The 19897-nt window shown below is 37.2% G+C and overlaps 2 protein-coding genes across 2 annotated transcripts; one reads left to right on the forward strand and one right to left on the reverse strand.

The window, feature by feature from the left end:
• Positions 1-8720: 8720 nt before the first annotated feature.
• Positions 8721-13076, forward strand: LOC137728749 (uncharacterized). Its single transcript, XM_068467506.1, has 5 exons — positions 8721-9206; positions 11560-11856; positions 11994-12212; positions 12364-12492; positions 12628-13076. Exons 1-5 carry the CDS (start codon positions 8961-8963, stop codon positions 12838-12840), a joined length of 1104 nt encoding a protein of 367 aa, XP_068323607.1. The 5' UTR covers positions 8721-8960; the 3' UTR covers positions 12841-13076.
• Positions 13077-15350: 2274 nt separating this feature from the next.
• LOC137730207 (uncharacterized) lies at positions 15351-18056 on the reverse strand. Its single transcript, XM_068469278.1, has 3 exons — positions 17960-18056; positions 17650-17740; positions 15351-16227 (listed from the first exon to the last, which is right to left on the reverse strand). The coding sequence occupies exons 1-3, from the start codon at positions 18019-18021 to the stop codon at positions 15436-15438; spliced, it is 945 nt and encodes a 314-aa protein (XP_068325379.1). The 5' UTR covers positions 18022-18056; the 3' UTR covers positions 15351-15435.
• Positions 18057-19897: the final 1841 nt, after the last annotated feature.

Genomic DNA, 19897 nt, shown 5'->3' on the forward strand with positions numbered 1-19897 from the left:
AGCCCTATAGCCCTCCAAGAAATTAATATTTTAATGAACAGTGTCATTCCATATTTCTTACCATCTCCAACCGAGGAACCTAAGGGCCATAGGCCAAACATAACTCTGTGGCAAAAAATCATCTCCAACTGAGGAGGCCATAGGCCAAACATAATTTATTATTTCAATTTAAAGACTACAACAACTTAAATTTAAAGTCTATAATCATCATCATATCATCCGTCATTGTAGGATTATAGTCGGATGTAAACAACTTCCGTCAGGCCATAATTTCCCTCTTTTTCTATCCAAATATGCCTTACTCATTGGAGTGTAATCCGAAGTGTTCATTTGCATGTTCTTATCATCCATCTCTTCTTGAATTTGTTTTGCCCATTCTTTGTGCCAACGTTTCCTTTCTTCTGCGGCAATGGCATTTTGCTCCGCCATTAATCGCAATGAGGATGCCATTTCCTATTGAAAGGCGTAATCATCATTTGCCTTGCCCTTTTCCTTCAATTTTCGGGCCTTGTTTCGTCCCATAGCCCTAGGTATGGAACTTTCACCAGAAGACGGATTTTCTACCCTTGTTTCTTGAATGGTAGGAGATCCATGTTCATCCCCAACTGCATTTGAGGATGCATTTCCGAACACCAGCATAGGACCAACTCTTTCTTGAGGTGGATCTTCAAATAACACTCACCTTTTACAAATTTCCCAACAACCGTGATGATTAAAACGTTTTGAGTTGTCCTCTATATACAATTCCTCCACTTGACGTACCTAGAAAAAATAATTACAAAAATTAAAGGAAATTAATTTATAAATTAAATATTTAAAATAACTTGTGAAAACACTTACTTCGTTGTAGTAATTAGCTCTGCTTTCATGTATGCTTTTGGCCTTTAACACTGCTTGATGTCATTTATTCAAACTTGGATGAAGATAATTTTTTCCATCTTGAAGAACAACTTTCATGGTTTCAGGAATTCGGTGGAATGTGCCTTCGTAGAACTCATAGTACTTTTTGGACGTACGAGTCCAAACACCTTCACTTGTTTGAGAACTCCCCCTCACACTATCTTCTGAGACCCATCTATAAGCCCTGCAAAGAGCTTCATCTTCTTTTCGGGTCCAAGCCTTACCTTTCATTGCAGATGCTACCATTTGAAAATTATTGAAAAAATTGAAGGAAAGATTATTGGAAGAGGTAAAGAATAGAACGTGAATAATTGAAATAAAATGAAGTAAAATAGTATGGAATGATGAAAATTATGTGAGAAATGGTGTAGGAATGGCTTAGGTATTTATAAGAAAAAAATAGAAATTTTTTCTTGTTTTTTTTTTTTTTTTTTGTAAAATTTTGTCCGAAATTTTTTTTTTTCAAATCCAACGGTCACCTGTTGCTGGCTGACGTCATGCTAACGCCAGGTAGCCATTGGAGTTCAAAAAATGGACCGGCCCAAGGCAAGCTGGCTGATTCTTTTAGGCCAACCGGTTAGCCTGGTGTTTTTGGCTTGATGGGCCCACGAACCATTTGGCCTAGCCCTTGATTAGAGAAGATTTTCGTGGCATTTCTGATTATTTTTAGCCTTATGATTTTCTAGCTTAATCGGTTGGAGATGACCTTAGCACCTTGTCCATTCTCATGAAATTCACCTCGTTATCATCAATGAGCCATCACATATTCATCCATGATGAATTCATCCTTAGCCTATCAGGTACACTCCACATGTTGAGTATGCATGTATGACACCCAATCCATGTACATTAGCTGGCGGACCGACGTGTCGGGTGAATAAGAGCATACCAAAATAGGTAAAAAGTGAAAATCTCAACCCTATGGGCTCCACATGGTTCGTCAGTCATCTGTTGGGTTTGGTGGTTGAGTTTCCCTAATCGCCCCATGTGTCGAAATCCAAACACATCTGAATTTGTGAGCACAGACCACCTTATCCATCTTTTTTTTCATAGGCCTTGTTTGCTTCTGTTTCATGCATGTAACTGTTTTTCTAATTTACTTTTATTAATTTTTAAGTTTGTGCGTTTTTGTCCACCCAAAAAAAAAAAGAACTGCACCGACCAAAAAATTGACGTGGAAGATGTGGGAGAAAGTAAGAGCGACCATCTGGAATTTTTTTTTTAAGATAATGCTAAAAAGATTAAATTTATAGTTAACATTTTGAAAACTATACGACATAGAAGCTAATAATTAGTTTATTACTTAAGTATTGGAAATGTGCTCATTTAGTTTACCAACTCTTTTCGGTGACACATCATTTAGTTTGCAAATTTAGTCTCCAAATTTAGTCTCCCTAGCATTATCTTTTGTTTTAACAATGCCCGACTCCTCAAGAATAAATAGGCATTTTTACTCAAAAATTTTCGTGTACGAATCAGTGAATTTTGTGATCATCTATGAAAAAATGAATGAATACCAAGATCATTTAGTCAATCTCTTCTAGCAAAATACATAGACGGTTCGTAGTGCTTTATCAATTTCGTTTTTTTTTGTTTTTACACAGTTCAATGACTAATTGTCCTTAGTTTTAATTGATTTTTTGCAGAGACGATCTTTATAGAATAATTATTATATGAACGTTGTCTGATCATAAACACAAAGTTTTATGAATCAACAAGAAATAATTTTGAGTAACAACTTTCATCTATTTTTTGAGTATCCAAGTATTATTCATATATATTTTTCTAATTACAAGTTAAACAACATTTAGTGGAGGAATAGTATTTTATGCCCTCATAGATTGTAAGGTTTTTCTTATTTTTATTTTCTTTATGAGGTAAGAGATAACTATTATGAAAGGATACTAAGATGGGTTATCCAAATTAAGAGTTAGGTGTATGTTCGGTTAGATCATGGAACCCTTATTAAATGATTGACACATGTCATGAGATTGGATGATTAGTTAGTTAGGTGGTTATTGTGTAGAAACTTACCTTGCAAGTCTGAGATAGATATATAGCAGACTAATTGTGCAAAGGAGGCTATGTGTTGAGAAAGTATGTGTTGAGCAATAATACAAACAGAGTTTATGTGCCATGCGTTGAAGGTTAGAACAAGGTTCTTATTATTGGTATCAGCCAATACGATCCCACGTTTCCCTTGCGTATGCTGAGAGCAACCACTCATGCCACAAAGATGGATGCTCGTGTCATTGCCCTTGAAGCTTTGAATTCCAGAATTGAAGAATCATTCAGAATCTCACAGCCCAGATGTTCAAATTCATGGTGTCCATGGTGACTCGTCTTTCGTTGATCGAATCTCATTCTGTTACCATACAGGAACAGGGTCGCGATCGTGGGGGTCCGTCAGAATTAGAGGGTAATCCCATTGATTCAAATGAAACTTACAGCGATCAGAATCTTGATCCCAATCTTCAATTTTAGCGTCAAGATCCTCGATTCAGCCATCAAGATTCTCAATTTCAGTTTCGCTAACCACTAATCAAGCTTGACTTTCCAAGATTTGTTGATGGGGATGATCCCCTATCTTGGGTGTACAAAGCAGAGCATTTTTTTTACTATTTCTCGGTCGTCAACGATCGCAAGGTTCAATTGGCGTCTTTTCATCTTGATCATGAAGCTCTTCAATGGTTTCAGTGGTGGAATTGTCTCAAGCATTTTCCCCGTTAGCCTGATTTTGTTTAGATTTTCTGTCGAGAGTTCGGCCCTTCGGAGTTTGAGGATTTCTCGGAAGCTTTGGTTCAATTAAAGCAAACTGGGTCAGTGAGGGATTATATCACAGAGTTCCGGCGTCTGGCCAATAGAATCCATAAGACTGCTCCAGAAATGCTTAAATGTTGTTTCATTGGGGGATTGAAACCGGAGCTCCGTCACGATATGAAGCTTCTGCGGGCATTGGATGTTTATGAAGCTCAGGATCTAGCCTTACAAATTGATGCCAAGCTTGCTGATTCCAAGATCCGGTCCTTCTCAAAAGCCCCAACTTTTTGTTGGCATAATTCAGTTGGCAATAAGGCTACACCAACCTATCAGGATTCAGGTACTTCGAATTCTTCTATTAATCTCCCTAAACAGAGCACTGTTAAAAAGATGACATTTGAGGAAATTAGAGAACACAGGAAAAAGTGTCTTTGCTATTATTGTCTTGTCAAATGGTTTAAAAGGCATGTTTGCCAAAATCAGCAACTTCTACTACTTGATTTGTCTGATAGATCTGAAGAGATTTTTGATGTTGATCCTGTGTTGGATGAGGGTGATGAATTATCGAATGCTCATATTACTGCTTGTGCTGTGTACGGTGTCTCTGCTCCTAATAATATTCAAACTATGAAGGTCCTAAGGTCTGTTAAACATTGCCCTGCAGTGATTCTTTCGACTCGGGCAGTTCTCATAATTTCATCAACTTTGCTTTCGCCAAGAAGATGGGTTGGCGAATAGACCCACTTCAGAAGTTTGATGTGATGATCACCAATGGTGGTACAATGACCAATATAGGGTGTTGTTCTCAGGTCAAAATTAATATCCAAGACTATGAATACATCTCGGATTTGTATGTTTTGCAGTTGGGGGGTTGTGATGTTGTCTTAGGTGCTCAGTGGCTGAGAACTTTGGGACCCATTCTCTTGGATTTCGAGAGATTAAAGATGGAATTCACTTTAGGCCAACACCATTATTGCTTATATAGTTCTCTTCCCCTTGCACCAAGGTCAGTGACAGCTTGTCACATACAACAGCTGCTGACTCAAGGTTCTTTTGGAGTAGTTTTGTTTCTTATTGCTCCGGATGCTGCAATGGCTATCATGGCAGATTTATCTACCAGTCAGCAAGCTGAACTGGATTGTTTATTGTCTCAGTTTGAATCAATCTTTCAAATACCTGCCAACTTGCCTCTGTCACGGTCTCATAACCACAAGATCACAAGATTCCATTGTTGGAAGGAAGTAAACCACCTAGTGCAAGGCTTTATCGGTACAATCCTATGCAAAAATCTGAGATCGAGAAATGTGATATGGAGCTATTAGATTCTGTTTTATCCGAGCCAGTAATACTCCTTTCTCTTCCCCTGTTTTGTTGGTCTGGAAGAAGGGTAACATTTGGAGAATGTGTATAGACTACCGAGCTTTGAATTTGTTGACGATCAAGGATAAATATCCCATATCATTAATTGATGAATTGTTGGATGAACTATGGGGTGCTCAGTTCTTCTCCAAATTGGACTTAAAGGCTGGGTACCATCAGATTCGAGTGCACCCTACTCATAATGGACATTATGAGTTCTTGGTGATGCTGTTTGGATTCACAAATGCTCCAGCAACCTTTCAGAGCTTAATGAATGAACTCTTTTGACCATTTTTTAGTCACTTTGTTCTCGTATTTTTTGACGATATCTTAGTTTACAGTTCTACTTGGGAGGAACACTTGCGACACCTCAGTACAGTTTTTCAAGTGTTGCAGCAGCATAAATTGTTTATGAAGAAATCAAAATGCAATTTTGGTAAATCACAGATTGAGTATTTGGGTCATGTGGTATCGCGAAATGAAGTCGCACCGGATCCTTCTAAACTCCGAGTCATTCAAGATTGGCCTTTACCTGTATCAGTTAAAACCTTGCGGGGATTTTTGGGTCTAACTGGGTATTATCGTAAGCTTATACCAGGGTATGGAAGAATTTGTGGACCACTAACTTCCTTAACAAAAAAGGATGCATTCCATTGGAATTCAGAAGCTACAGCTGTTTTCAATCAGCTTAAAGAAGTGATGTTATCTCCAACAGTTCTAACTCTTCCATATTTTTCGAAGACATTTGTTATCGAAACAGATGCATCTAACATGGGCATTGGGGCTGTTTTACAACAAGACGGCAGACCTATAACTTTTACAAGTAAAGCCCTTGGGCCTCGATCTCAAGCTATGTCGGCATATGAAAGGGAGATGCTTACAATCATTCATGCTATTAAGAAATGGCAAACTTATCTTCAAGGCAACCACTTTGTTATATGAACAAATCGTCATAGTCTGAAATTCTTTTTGCAAAATAGGGCTCATACTCCATTCCAACAAAATGGATTTCTAAACTTTTGGGATTCGATTATGAAATCCAGTACAAACAAGGCATTGAAAATCAAGCTGCTGATGCACTGTCTCACCTGCATTCGGAGGCTCAATTATGTGCTATTTCTTATCTTTATATGGGTTGGTTAGACGACTTGCGTCAACACTTGGAACAGGAGCCTTGGATTATTTCAAAACTCAAGGAGTCCTTTGTATTGCATAGTGTTGCTGATACATCTTCCTATTCCTACCATTACGATAATGGTTTTCTTAAGCATAACGACGGAATTTTGTTGAGTCCGATGACCAATTGGAGGGATAAGATATTTCATGAACATCATAGTACCTTGATGACGGGACACTCCGCGTTTCTTAAGACTTACAAGAGAATCTCTCGCTCTTTTTATTGGCATGTCATGAAGACTAATATTAGAAGAATGGTTGCTGAATGTCAGGTGTGTCAACAAAATAAATATGAAACCTTGTCTTCTCCAGGCCTATTCAACCCTCTGCCAATCCCTCAAACTGTTTAGACAGACATTTCCATGGATTTTATTGTTGGGTTGCCACCTTGTAAAGGGAAGACTATTATTTTTGTAGTTGTTGATCGGTTCTCTAAATATGCCCATTTTGTGGCACTGTCGCATCCGTACACAGCCCATTCCGTTGCTCAAGTTTTTGTGGACCGCATATTCAAGCTCCACGGAATGCCTGCCACAATCGTTAGTGACCGAGATCCCATATTCCTCAGTGCCTTCTGGAAGGAATTCTTTGCATTACAAGGGTCTAAACTATGATTAAGCTCGGGGCATCATCCCCAATCTGATGGGCAAACTGAGGTCGTCAATCGTTGTCTGGAAACATACCTGCTTTGTTTTTGCAGCCTTCAACCAAAGAAATGGCTTAAATGGTTATCGTGGGCTGAATGGAGTTACAACACTTCTTATCACTCTTCTTTGAAGCTCACACCATATGAAATTGTGTATGGCCAACTTCCTCCTACAATTCCAACATATGAATCTGGCACAACCAAATTGGATATGGTCGATAGATGTTTACAAACCCGATCGCAGATTTTATCTTAACTCAAGTCTATTTTGGAAGCTGCTCAGGTAGAATGAAGCAATAGGCGGATAAACTTCGTACCGAACGCACTTTAGAAGTGGGTGACATGGTCTACTTACGGCTTGTTCGTTAGCAACATCAGTCCTTGGCTAGTCATCCATTTCATAAGCTACAATCGAAATTTTATGGACCGTTTGAGGAGTAGGAGAAGATTGGGTTAGTAGCTTACAAAATCAGACTTCTAGTTCACTCTAAATTACATCCTGTCTTCCATGTATCATATTTGAAGAAGCAGTTGGGTGTGGGTGTGACTCCTACTACTACGCTCCCTGATGTCAAGGATGAAGGATTATTACAAGCAACCCCATTAGCCATTCTGCAGCATCGTGTGATCACCACAGCCAACTCACAGGTCCCTGAAGTTCTTGTTCATTGGAAGAATCATTGCAAGGAGGATGCAACATGGGAAGAGTATGACAATTTCAAGCGTAGATTTCCTTGTTTTCAACCTTGAGGACAAGGTCTGTTTCTATGGGTGGGGTAATGATAGGATACTAAGATGGGTTATCCAAATTAAGAGTTAGGTGTATGTTCGGTTAGATCATGGAACCCTTATTAGATGATTGACACTTGTCATGAGATTGGACGATTAGTTAGGTAGTTATTGTGTAGAAACTTACCTTGCAAGTCCGAGATAGATATATAGCAGACTAATTGTGCAAAAGAGGTTATGTGTTGAGAAAGTATGTGTTAAGCAATAATACAAATAGAGTTTATGTGCCATGTGTTGAAGGTTAGAACAAGGTTCTTATTATATTACAATTTGGAGAAATAATGCCCAATTATATTCTCAAAGAATAATTGAAGGGATGCGTTTTCATTTGGAATTGGCATTTAAATCCCAAGGCAATATGACGTGCATAATTTCTGCAATTTGCATATAATTAAAGGGATATGCTAATGTTTCTCATATGTGAATTAGAAAGAGGTGAAATGCAACACCACCAAAGAAAGAAGTGGAATTTGTGGAATCGATCCCTTGTAAGATATTCAAAATCAAACACCCTATATTTATCTAATACTATCGTATGTCATCACACTTTCTGTGTGAACTTTTTATTTCTTTTTTTAAAAAGAAAAAAAGAAAAAAGAGATTGAAAGAATGACTGAACATGTGAGTAGGAAGAGTGGTTTTTTTTTTCCTTTCAATTTTTTAGAATTTGATACATGACAAAATCACATGCACGTGTGTTTAAATAAAAAACAATAAAATTTTGTTATATGAAAATATGTTGCTGCTCTTTATTTATTTATTTTTGTAATAGAAGACTAAATAGTCTTTTTATCCTCTTTTAATTAATTAAGAAGGTTATATAATAGTAGATAGTTTAGATTATTGTTTGTTTATTTGTCAACCATACAGGAGAGAGATGAGCACTTAAATGTGTTACCTTTTTTATTTTTATTTAAAAAAACGTGGTAGACTTTTTTCAAAGCAAAAACTAGTTGTTTTCATCTTAGTCGGAAAATTTTAAAGAATAAATAGTTGAAAGATGAAAACTTTCTTATCCATTCCTCTCATGCTTCGGGAAGGGCCCAAAAAAATCACGTCTTGAAAACGAAAGCCAGCCAAAAACATGCCTAATTAATCGGCGTTTAAGCATATAAAGAGGCCGTACAATCTCTCTCATATTTAAAGCCTTAGCCAGAACTCAGAAGAGAAAACCCGTTCCCCACCATAAAACAGAGCGAGCCAGAAAAAAGCTAAAGTAGAAATAAGCAGCTCTTTTGGCAAAAGCACTTTGAACTCGCGTGAGTCACGAGAGTCCCATCGGGCGGAATAAGAAAAGCAAGCTCACAAGAAAGAGAGGAAAGGTGGGGAAATGGAGAAGAAAAGTGGAAGTGGGAGTGGTGGTGGGCAGGTGGTGGACGGTTCAAATATAATGAAATTGGTTGGGAACGAGGAGGTGTTTAGTAACTTTGTGGAGCATAAGTTTGAGGAGCTCGACAGGGACAGAGACGGCCACCTCTCTCTGAACGAGCTCCACCCTGCTGTCGCCGATATCGGCCTTGCTCTTGGCTTGCCGGCTCAGGGTTCGTCCCCCGACTCCGATCACATATATTCTGAGGTACTAAGTTTTTCCTCTTCCCTATTCTTCTTCCACGTGTTGAAAGATCTCGTGTTCTGCGGCCGATTATCAATTGGTTTTGAGTGGGTGCGTGAAACCTAACGTGGCGTGTTAGATTGTTGCGCATATTATCCTCAATAAAAGTCCATTTGGTTTAAGAAAAATGATTTTCGCTCTATTTTTTATTTCTGCAATTTGCAATTAGAATGTGCGGAAATCATTTTTCATGGGTGTATTCAATTGAGAATTTGAAAGATTTTAACGGATTTATAAATCTATGGATTTTTATAGAGTTTAATTTATTTGTAGAGATTCTATATAACATTTTGATTTAATTCCTTCAAAATCTTAGGGGAAGTGGATTCATAGATGCTTAAAATACATTACAAAATCTCTCAATTTCCTTCTAATTCCTCAACTTTCTCCAATTCTTTAAAATCAATTTCTAATTGAATAAACTCTAAATGTTATAAACTTCTTTAAAATCCTAATTAAATACATCCGAATTTCTAAGAATTTTAATAAATTATCTTAAAATATTAATTGAATATATTTTAAATTTCATAAAATCTTGATTGAATAACCTTAAATTCATTAAAAGAATTAAAATCTTTCTAGTCCCAATTGAATACACTCTAATTTAAAAAGATTTGGTTTTCTCGACTGATTCCCTATCGATTTTGTGTTAAATAATTCTAATTCTAGCATGTTATATGCTCTACTCGTTCTCCCACGTTGCCACGCACAGCGATCATCTATTGATTATATTCACTACCATTTTTCTTTTCTCTATCTGCTTGTAAATATATAACTAGTGTTTTCTTGTCAAACTCATATTTGTACGCCAACATGGCGAACTGTTTTCTAATCAAATTAGTGGCTTTTGGAAGAAGCACAATATATGTACTTCGTGCAAACAATAACTTCAAGTTCTTTTTCAGATTTCATTTGGATTTTTAAAAAAAAAATTAGTTTAAGAACATTTTCATCAAAAATAGTTTCAGTCATTTAAAAATAAATTTCAAATGAGCTAGGTTGGGAAACTTGTAATTAACAAGTAAGGCTACGCGTTAAAAATGGTTCAAATTCACTATCTAACTACACAATATGAAACGGTGTGATATAGTAATTATGTAGAAATGTTGTTTGATGGAACAATACTTAACAAAATTGTAATTGCAATACCATTTTCTTTGATTTTGTACTGAATTGCTGTATAATTATGTTGGTGTTGATTATTGATTGAATGATGTTTTCTGCGATTTTGTGCTGAATTAAACAGATAATAGTTAATTCTTGGCAAGATTGCCTTCTGGATTGTCTAATGACTCTAATATTTACTAGTCTTTTTTTTATGGCCCGGCTAATCTCTAGTAATCTACTAAATTTTCAAATCAAATTTAGACTTCTAATATGGAATGCTGCAATCTTAATAAGATAAAAATGCTACGTATGATCTTGACTTTCGAGCTTTTGATTGCGTGGTTTTGGTATTATCAAATTTGTTGCGTCTATTTTTAATGTTTAAAACAGGAGATTGTTGTTCTTTGCTTTGTTTGGTCTATTTGTATACTGGGATTTCCATTTCTAGATAGCCCCAGAAGAATCCAACCGATGACCTAGCATTGTTGGTCTTATTATATGACTTTACTCTTCAGTTCGACATCCCTCTCCTACTTTTTTTTTTTTTAGCTTAGAAAATTATTTCCTTTTATCTTCTTATGCTGAGAGGGATCTGGTGAAGAACTATGTCGAAACTTAATATTATTCAAGAAGATATAGTGTGACGAAAGCCGTAATATTATGCTATAATGTTGTATGATGGGGCCGGTGCCTGCCTAAATTTTCAAAAGGCAGTGGTTTTGTGGGGAAGGGAGTAGAAGTCAAAAGGTATTCTTTGAGGGGGCTTGCTTTTGAACAAAGTAACAACCTTACCTAATCATCTCATAATGTTGCTGCACTTTATATTAGTACAAGTACATGACATCTTACTAAAGTAATGCCACCACTGTTAAGCACGCTGAATAATCGAGGAATCGGAATAATTCTAAAGCCAATACAATGTTGCATCGCGAAGAAGCTTTCAGTTAAATTGACAGTTAACATCTTAGGGTTGGCAAGTAAAGATCAGATTGGACATAACTTTTGAGAGTATTATCCTACTTTGGAAATTGAGAGTACACCTCTACACGTGTTGGTCCAATGGTCGCAGGTGCTCTCATGTCCATGTGTGTGACTTGAGTGATGTCCATACTAGAAAACTTATTGGTAGATTGTATAAACATGTACTGAGCAAAACCAGTAAACCAGATTTCTTTGGACAACATTGACTGTTTTGTTCCAATGTTCTTAGGTACTGAATGAATTCACTCATGGGAAACAACAAAAAGTGAGCAAGACTGAGTTCAAAGAGGTTCTTTCGGATATTCTACTAGGCATGGCTGCTGGGTTGAAGCGAGACCCTATTGTAATCCTCCGTATTGATGGGGAAGACCTCCTAGAATTCATCGATGGGCCAACTTTTGAATCAGAGATGATGGCTACTTATTCTGAGATAAAGTCAGCTGATGGAACCCTCCGTGACTGTATAATCAAAGCTTTGGAAAAACTCACGGTTGAACAAGGGATGCCCCCTTCATCAGATTCTTGGGTAGTTGGTCTTCTCTAATTAAGATTTTTCAGTACTAGCAGTTTGCCCTACAAAGTTACATGTTGCATTGAACATTTTCATTCTTAACGGCTTTTTTTTCCGTCTTTTCCTCTTCGTTGGTTACTTTTGTTCTTTAGGTTGTCAGCAATATCGTGGAACCTGCTCTGCAGTCATGCACTGGCCATGATTTGGACAAGACGGTCTCTCAAGAAACATTCTTAGCCGAATTCAAGAAAGTAGCAGAGTTTGTGGCTCATCGTCTTCAGGAGCAACCTGTGATTGTAGCCCACAGTGAAAATGACTTTGATGGAAGCGACATCAAGAGACTGTTGTCCAACAAGTTTGAATTAGACAAGGTTTGCCTCATAAAAATCCCTCGTCTTTTTGCTTCTGACCAATTATACTCACAAATGTTGTCGGAATCTATGCTCTTTTAAGTATGTCCTATTTCGCTTACAGTGCCCTGACTCACTGAAATCGCTTATTACAATCTGTTGTAAAATGCAGACACTGAATGCAGCTATTGAAACTGTTCCGAGAGACCGCAATGGGAAATTATCCAAGGACTATTTGCGCGTGGCGCTGGAAGCAGTAGGTCCAACAGCTGGTCTGCCACCACTTGGTGCAGTTGAGCAGGTTCTCTTTAAATAGCATACCCATCTTTATATTTGATTTTAAACTCAGACAGCTTCTTCCTTCAGTGCTTCCTGAACTTTGATCGTTTATACCTTCAGCAGATGTTCATAAATTTTTTACAATGAAAATCTGCAGATGGATAAGGTTGTGCAGGATGCATTCAACATGGTTAACGCAGATGACGGAAAGCTGCTTAAAGAAGACGAGTTCAAGAAGTTACTGACTGAAATCCTGGGGAGTATCATGTTGCAATTGGAGGGAAATCCGATTTCAGTTCACTCTAATTCGGTTGTCCACGAGCCCCTCAACGCTTCTTCTACTCTACTGCAGCCAACTCCCGAGTTATAGATCACAGCTCTCGTGGATATGTCAAGTGTAACAACAATAAAAGCGGCAGTAAAATTTTGATGAAGAAATGGTTACTACTACAAGATTCTGTGTTTCTTAGGTATTGTAATCACGTTAATGAAATGCTCTTAGTGTGCAAATTTAGTTAGAGATGGAGCCAACACTTATCAATGTCCACCACTATATATGTTGTCACTGATTTCTGATGTTTGAATACATTTAAGGGTTTGAGCTAATGAGTGAAATTGGTACCAAAGCAAATGGAACCAGAAATTGCCAGTTTGTTAGTGCATGGTAACTCTACTTGGTTAATTGGCCTTTACTAGATGTAAAAGAATCTTGTGCTAAATTCTTCCTCACGATCTTCGGAATTTACCCTTTTACCTTGTTGATGTCTTTTTTTTTACTGTTCATAGAAATGAAAAAGCGTAATGACGTTCTAGGATTCATATAACCGATTTCATCTAGTGGGATAAGGTTTTGTTGTGTTATTGTTGAATAGAAATGAAAAAGCAACTTATTGTGCATACATGTACTCCTAGCGTGTATTTTATCCCCCTACTTAGACTGCTGGTACTTTTAATATCAAAAATAGGAATAGAAAACCTTGCATATATTTATTTACACACTTTATTTATTTGTTTTTTATTTTTTAACATTTACACTATGTAGTGTTCCCACATAACTTTTGTATAAGGCCTATTAATTTTTATAGATATTTTAGAATAATTAACGAAAGTAAAAAAAGATCATATTCCAAAATGCATGTAAACCGTTTTTTTATTAAAATAAAAGCAAATAATCGAAAACAAAAATATATTCGGTTTCCATTTTTTCCGTTTTCTGGTTTACAATTACAAAAGATCAAGGGTGAATACTCTTGCCGACAGATGCCCAATCTCCAACTGCCATTCAAATTAAATGAAACCGCCACTAACACTATACCACCATTGGGCACAATAAATTTCATTCTTTAATATAAAAAGTTCGAAAACTGGTTATGTTGTTCTTTGATATAATTAGATGTTATAACGTAAAACAGTTAAGTATTTAGAAAATTGAGTTTAAAAAAAAAACCTGTGTGTGTGAAAAACAATGTCACATTGCTTGGTATTTGTATATATATGTAAACCTATAAATTTATTTACATAATAAAAAAGAATGAACGCTTTAGTGTTTATATATGTAAACCTATTTAGATGATTATAAGAAACGCAAAACATTGTGCCAAAATGTGGAGGAAGAGGAAAGCTATAGTGAAGACGGCAATGGGGGACAAGCAGCTTGGGATCAACTTCAGCTGAATCCAAGCATGATGGAAAAGGTTAGGGTGAACATTGGAGAAGCAGTTGCTACTAATTGTGTCGGAGCTGCTCTTCACATCTCTGAAACAATTTGGATCAAGAGGCACACGTAAATTAAAGTGAGAACACTATGGTTTACCTATGAGAAAATTTGGAACTTTTGTGGTCCTAATAGGATAGTTCTTCCCTCGACATGACATTCGTTCTTCATCAAGGACGTCTTATCGATACATCAACAACACTATTGATTCAAATGTATCTGACACTGACGATAAAATATCCGTCAAAGAACGGACTTCACAAAAATATAAATCAAGCTGACCTTTGGTGAAATGAATTCATGGGTAACAATTGCAGCAAGAAGCTTTGGCCCCAAGGAATTTTGGGCACCGATCATGTCACAACTTCCACCAACTGATTTGGGTAATTTTTTTATCAGCTTCATTTTGGATTATGGAAAACTCCTCCATTGCCTCAAATTGATGAAGGAACTAAAATGGTTGAAGGGCTTCTGTATAAAAAACCAAAAGAATACAGAAGAACAGACTACTATATATATTGCGAGTTCTAACCACTATTGGTCACTGAAACAAGTATTCAGGGTAGAAGGATTTTCCATTAATTACATAAGCTGTAGGGAAGTTGCCAGGAAGATTGGTACTTAGTACTTATCCGAAAGATGGGGAAATTTAAAATTCCATATTTTCTTAGGTTTTTGCTCTTCCAAGAAGGTAGGCAGCGGCCATGCATGCATTTTAATATGTAAATTAGATTGGTTGATACTTGGACGTGGAAGTCGAAATATATGAGGATGATTTTAAGCTAGTGCGTGATTGTGGTACTGCCACAATGACTTCCCTTTAAATGAAAATCCTTCTCCATTTCATCTTTCAGGATGTACACTAATCAACAATTATGAGTCATTCACATTGACAACTTGATAAACAAGCATCTTCTCTAAGAAGCACACTCACTAGTATAATTATGAGGAAACCAACACCTACATTTGATGAGAGACAGGAGTTTAATACACAAGATACTCCAAAAATATCATTTTTTTTTTCAGCACTTCAAAATAAATTACAACGAGGATCCTCGAGGAATGCTAATTCCAAAAAGATCCAACTTTAACCTGTACCGTATTATAAAAGGAAAATTACTAATCCAAATACATGAGTATTTATATGCAAGTCCTAAAGAAGATACTGATCACAACTATATTTTATTCGCCAAAGATATGTCGAATTGAGAGTGATAATATCTAATCCATTAATAGTTACAAACCCATTTCTTACTTAGAAAGTGTCGTCACCATGTTCAAAGTATCATGCTTGAAGCCCTCCATATGGAAATGATGGCGCGGAATGATCTTAATGTACAAATAAAATGCCACACAAGCAATAGCAGGCCCTACCCAAAATACCCAATGCCCGTTCCAGAGGCGACCCCCGCGAATAAGTGCGGGGCCGAAACATCTAGCCGGGTTCATCCCGACTCCGGCGTACCCTTTTGCGGCGGTAACGGTGGTTGAGATAAAAACAAGGAGGCCCGCAACTATTCCGATGATAGAGAAGACTACAACTCGGCCCAAAGCATGGGCTTGGCGGTGGTCGAATGCTATCCAAATCGAAGCAAAGAGAAACACAAACGTGCAAAATATCTCAAGCCAAAGGGCTTGGGTGGTCTCAATGCCCATTATGATAGGCCCGTGTGGGCCTGGGGCAATGACAGTGAGGGTGCAACCTCCAAGTGAAAATGTTCCTTCAATGTTGTTGTTTACCACGGCCTTGAGTGCTAGGGCACCCAGTACCGCCCCGACGCATTGGCTCAAGATATAGACGGCAGCGCGTGAGAGGGAGATGAGGCCGAGAAGTGCCGCAGATAGCGTTACAACGGGGTTGATGTGACCGCCGGAAATGGGATTGGTGACGAGGAGAAGAATTGCAACTGTGATGGAAATGAGGATTGCCATAATGAGGTTTGGTATTGTGGTTTGGGTCTCATAGGAGGAGATCACTATTGTGTCTATAGCAAAAACAAGCACTGCCGAGCCAACTAGCTCTGCCAGAGATGCTCTCCAAACCTGCCAATTAGGTGAAAACTTAACAAATTGAGCATAGTAATACTACTCATAATTTTAACAGAATACGTATCAGATATTCCAATAATCTAATTTAACCTAAAATATGCAGAGAGAGATTGGAATTTGAGTTCAGATAAGAGTACACTGCTCTAGCTAACTTGCTAACATTCAAGTGTGTTAAGATCACTGTTCTAAATATCTCCGCCTAGCGTTGCTTAGGGCTCGCCTAGACGCTAGGTGGCTAGTCACCGCCCCATTAATCCCTAGAGTTTTGAAACTTAAGAAATGACGCTTAGACTTGCCTAGGCGCCCGCTTAGCCTCATGGGCACCCGACTAGGCCGTAACTCTCACTTAGACAAAAAATAGATAAATTTGATTTTGCATTTTATTTTTCTAATAAATAGTAATAAACTTGTTGAGTACTTGGATTAACACTCATTATATGCTTGTCCCCATTTTTTCAATATGTTAGACTACTTTATATCTATATGTCATTCTATTTTGCAATTTATGTAATTAAGGTTCTAAAAGACACTAGAAGCTAGTCAGGCGGCGGACAGGAGCTTAGTGTCTAGGCTTCCAGGCGGTTTTTTCTTTTTATTTTAATTAATTTTATTATATAACATACAAATAAATTTCTACTTATATTAAAAAAGATAAATGTATTGGGATACAAAAATTGCAAAATAGAATAAAATATAGAATATAAAGTACTAGAACATACTAAAAATATGAGAAACAAATATATAATGAGTGTTCATCCAAGTATTCTACAAGTCTCTTACAATTTATTGAAAAAATAAAATGGAAAATGAGAGTTATCTATTTTCTATCTACTTGAGAGTTACAACCTAGGTGGTTTCCTAGGAGATCTAGGCGGGCGCCCTAGGCAGATCTAGGTAGACGCCTAGGCAGGTCTAGGCAAATGCCTAGGTAGGTCTAGGTGCCATTTCTTAATTTTTAAGCGGCTAGGGATTAATTGGGGTGGTGACTAATTGCCTAGTGCCTAGTTGGGGCCGAAGCGGTGCTAGTAGAGATTTTAAGAATAGTGATTCCAATACAATTATGTATTTTTTTTAAAGTATAAATAGACATTTATTTATATGTTATATAAAAAATTATTTAAAATTAAAAAAACCGCATAGGCCCTTGGCCCCCCCCCCCCCCCCCCGCCAGACTACCTCTTATCGCCTTTTAGAACCTTGATTAAGATGCACCCTTTAACGGTAGGTTACGCCTATTTGTGACTTTGAATCCACTGATACATGTTGTAAGAACCATTTAATTATAACTAATCCATAATCTTATAAGTTAATTAGGAACATGAATTCATTAAAGTTACAAGCGTTGCACTTAAATTGCTTAATCATTTCCTATGAAGTCATCACTAATGTAAATATTAATTCCTAATATATGCTAACCTTCGAAGAAAATAACTCGTGGAAGCCCAACTTTTGACTCAAAGTGAAAGGACTGAGCTTCTTCGCTTCTTCAATATTCCAGTGCTCTGACCTACAAAACCATTTGCAGAAAAACCATAGCACACTAAACAATTGTTCTAATTTTATTTTTTTATAAAACGAAATTGTATTCTAAAATATTCTAATATATGAAATTAAAGATTCGAAACCGGATGCAAAGACGATAAATACACACTGCCTTGATCAACTGACATAATCGGAAAAAAAAAAAAAAAAAAAAAAAAATTGTTGGGAAGAATGTGGTACTTGCATTGGTGAGGAAGAAAAGGGATGAACTCTCTCATCTTCTGCAACTGGGATGTTTTGCTCCATTTTTGTATAGGATTGAAATAATTATTGAGTTTGAGAGTTCAAAATATGTATGTAGATATATATACAGTCAGTTTGGAGATATGTGTATTGGGCAGGCAGACAAAAATATCTGTTAGATATAAAAAAAATCTAATTCTATATCAATCTACCATTAATTTTTTGAACCAGACTTCCGGCCGGCCGGTTACTACACCCTACTTATTTATTATGTGATGTACACTACTTTCTAATGCCAAACTTATTATTGATACCCTACCCAAAAATTTATTGTCACATCCCGGCCAGGGTGGGACCACTTCCCGGGCCTGCTCCACCACCGTAGCACGATATTGTCCGTTTTGGGCCCCGACCACGCCCTCACGGTTTTGTTTTTGGGAACTCACGAGCAACTTCCCAGTGGGTCACCCATCATGGGAATGCTCTCGCGCGCTACTCGCTTAACTTCAGAGTTCCGATGGAACCCGAAGCCAGTGAGCTCCCAAAATGCCTCGTGCTAGGTAGGGATGGGAATATACATATAAGGATCACTCCCTTGGGCGATGTGGGATGTCACAGTCCACCCCCCTTAGGGGCCCGACGTCCTCGTCAGCACACCACGACTAGGGTTAGGCTCTAATACCAAATTGTCAGATCCCGGCCCGAGCGGGACCACTTCCCGGGCCCGCTCCACCACCGTAGCACGATATTGTCTGCTTTGGGCCCCGACCACGCCCTCACGGTTTTGTTTTTGGGAACTCACGAGCAACTTCCCAGTGGTTCACCCATCATGGGAATGCTCTCGCGCACTACTCGCTTAACTTCGGAGTTCCGATGCAACCCGAAGCCAATGAGCTCCCAAAAGGCCTCGTGCTAGGTAGGGATGGGAATATACATATAAAGATCACTCCCCTGGGCGATGTGGGATGTGACGGCCAGCATGCCCTGATCTCGATCGAGGTGTGTCAGTTATTATGTGTTCCCTTTGCATAATATATTTTATATTTTGCAGTGTTAATAATTATCTCCGTTGTTTATATGAATGTGAATTATATATGATGTTTTGTTATATTTATAGGCAGTTCATATCCTTGTTAATTTATATCCATTGGTCTTCTTGAATTGTTTCAATCTGGCAACGGAAATTGAAAGAAATGTGTGAGAGATAAAAATGAGCAGGTAAATAGCACCACTCTTAGACAAACATCAATGAGACTTGAATGTCCAACTGAGCTGAAGTTGTTAGAAATTATATATTATAGTAACTAATATTATATTAAAATATTTGTTTGAATTTTGTAAGCATTTCTCATCAAACGCCGTTGGTGACTAATCTAATATTTAAACAAAATCTATCGTTTGATAAAAAAAAAAACAAAAAACAAAAATTGTAAGTGTTTCTCATCAAACGGCAAAAACTTTATTTGAATCGATTGGTGCCACCATTTCTAAAGTGGCACTACAGAGCAAAGCATTTTCAAGATATTCTCTAAAATAATTAAAAAATTTATCTTACAGAGACAAATTTAAAAGAACACATTTTTAAAAGCAACTCCGTCCATTCTTCAATTGATAGGGTAATTGGGTTGAATTGCCCCACCACGTACAAAATTGTTTACGTACAAATAAATTAAAGACAACATAATACAAAATAAAATAAATTATTTAAATTATTAAAAAATAAAAACACAAAGAAAATTCCTCCAAAATTGTTTTTCACCGATAGATAATCATATACAACAATTCTATAGAAAACAAATTTAATATTGTTAGTATGAATTCATAATGAAAATTTTAAATACAAAATCAAATTGTTACCAAATAGAGCGGGATAGATCAATGTAGGGAGATGAGATATGGAGATTGAGATGGAGGAAGTATTAGAGGATGAATGTGAGAG

This window comes from Pyrus communis, chromosome 3 (assembly GCF_963583255.1).
Source record: "Pyrus communis chromosome 3, drPyrComm1.1, whole genome shotgun sequence".
Taxonomy (NCBI): domain Eukaryota; kingdom Viridiplantae; phylum Streptophyta; class Magnoliopsida; order Rosales; family Rosaceae; genus Pyrus; species Pyrus communis.

What these genes read in the sequence shown, in the direction of transcription:
- LOC137728749 (XM_068467506.1), top strand. Translation starts at nt 8,961, where the DNA reads ATGGAGAAGAAAAGTGGAAGTGGGAGTGGTGGTGGGCAGGTGGTGGAC. An exon ending in CCGATCACATATATTCTGAG is followed by an intron (nt 9,207 to 11,559) that starts GTACTAAGTTTT and finishes CAATGTTCTTAG; the next exon opens with GTACTGAATGAATTCACTCA. An exon ending in ACAAGTTTGAATTAGACAAG is followed by an intron (nt 12,213 to 12,363) that starts GTTTGCCTCATA and finishes TGTAAAATGCAG; the next exon opens with ACACTGAATGCAGCTATTGA.
- LOC137730207 (XM_068469278.1), bottom strand. Translation starts at nt 18,021, where the DNA reads ATGGAGCAAAACATCCCAGTTGCAGAAGATGAGAGAGTTCATCCCTTT. An exon ending in CCCTTTTCTTCCTCACCAAT is followed by an intron (nt 17,741 to 17,959) that starts GCAAGTACCACA and finishes ATGGTTTTGTAG; the next exon opens with GTCAGAGCACTGGAATATTG. An exon ending in ACGAGTTATTTTCTTCGAAG is followed by an intron (nt 16,228 to 17,649) that starts GTTAGCATATAT and finishes CCTAATTGGCAG; the next exon opens with GTTTGGAGAGCATCTCTGGC.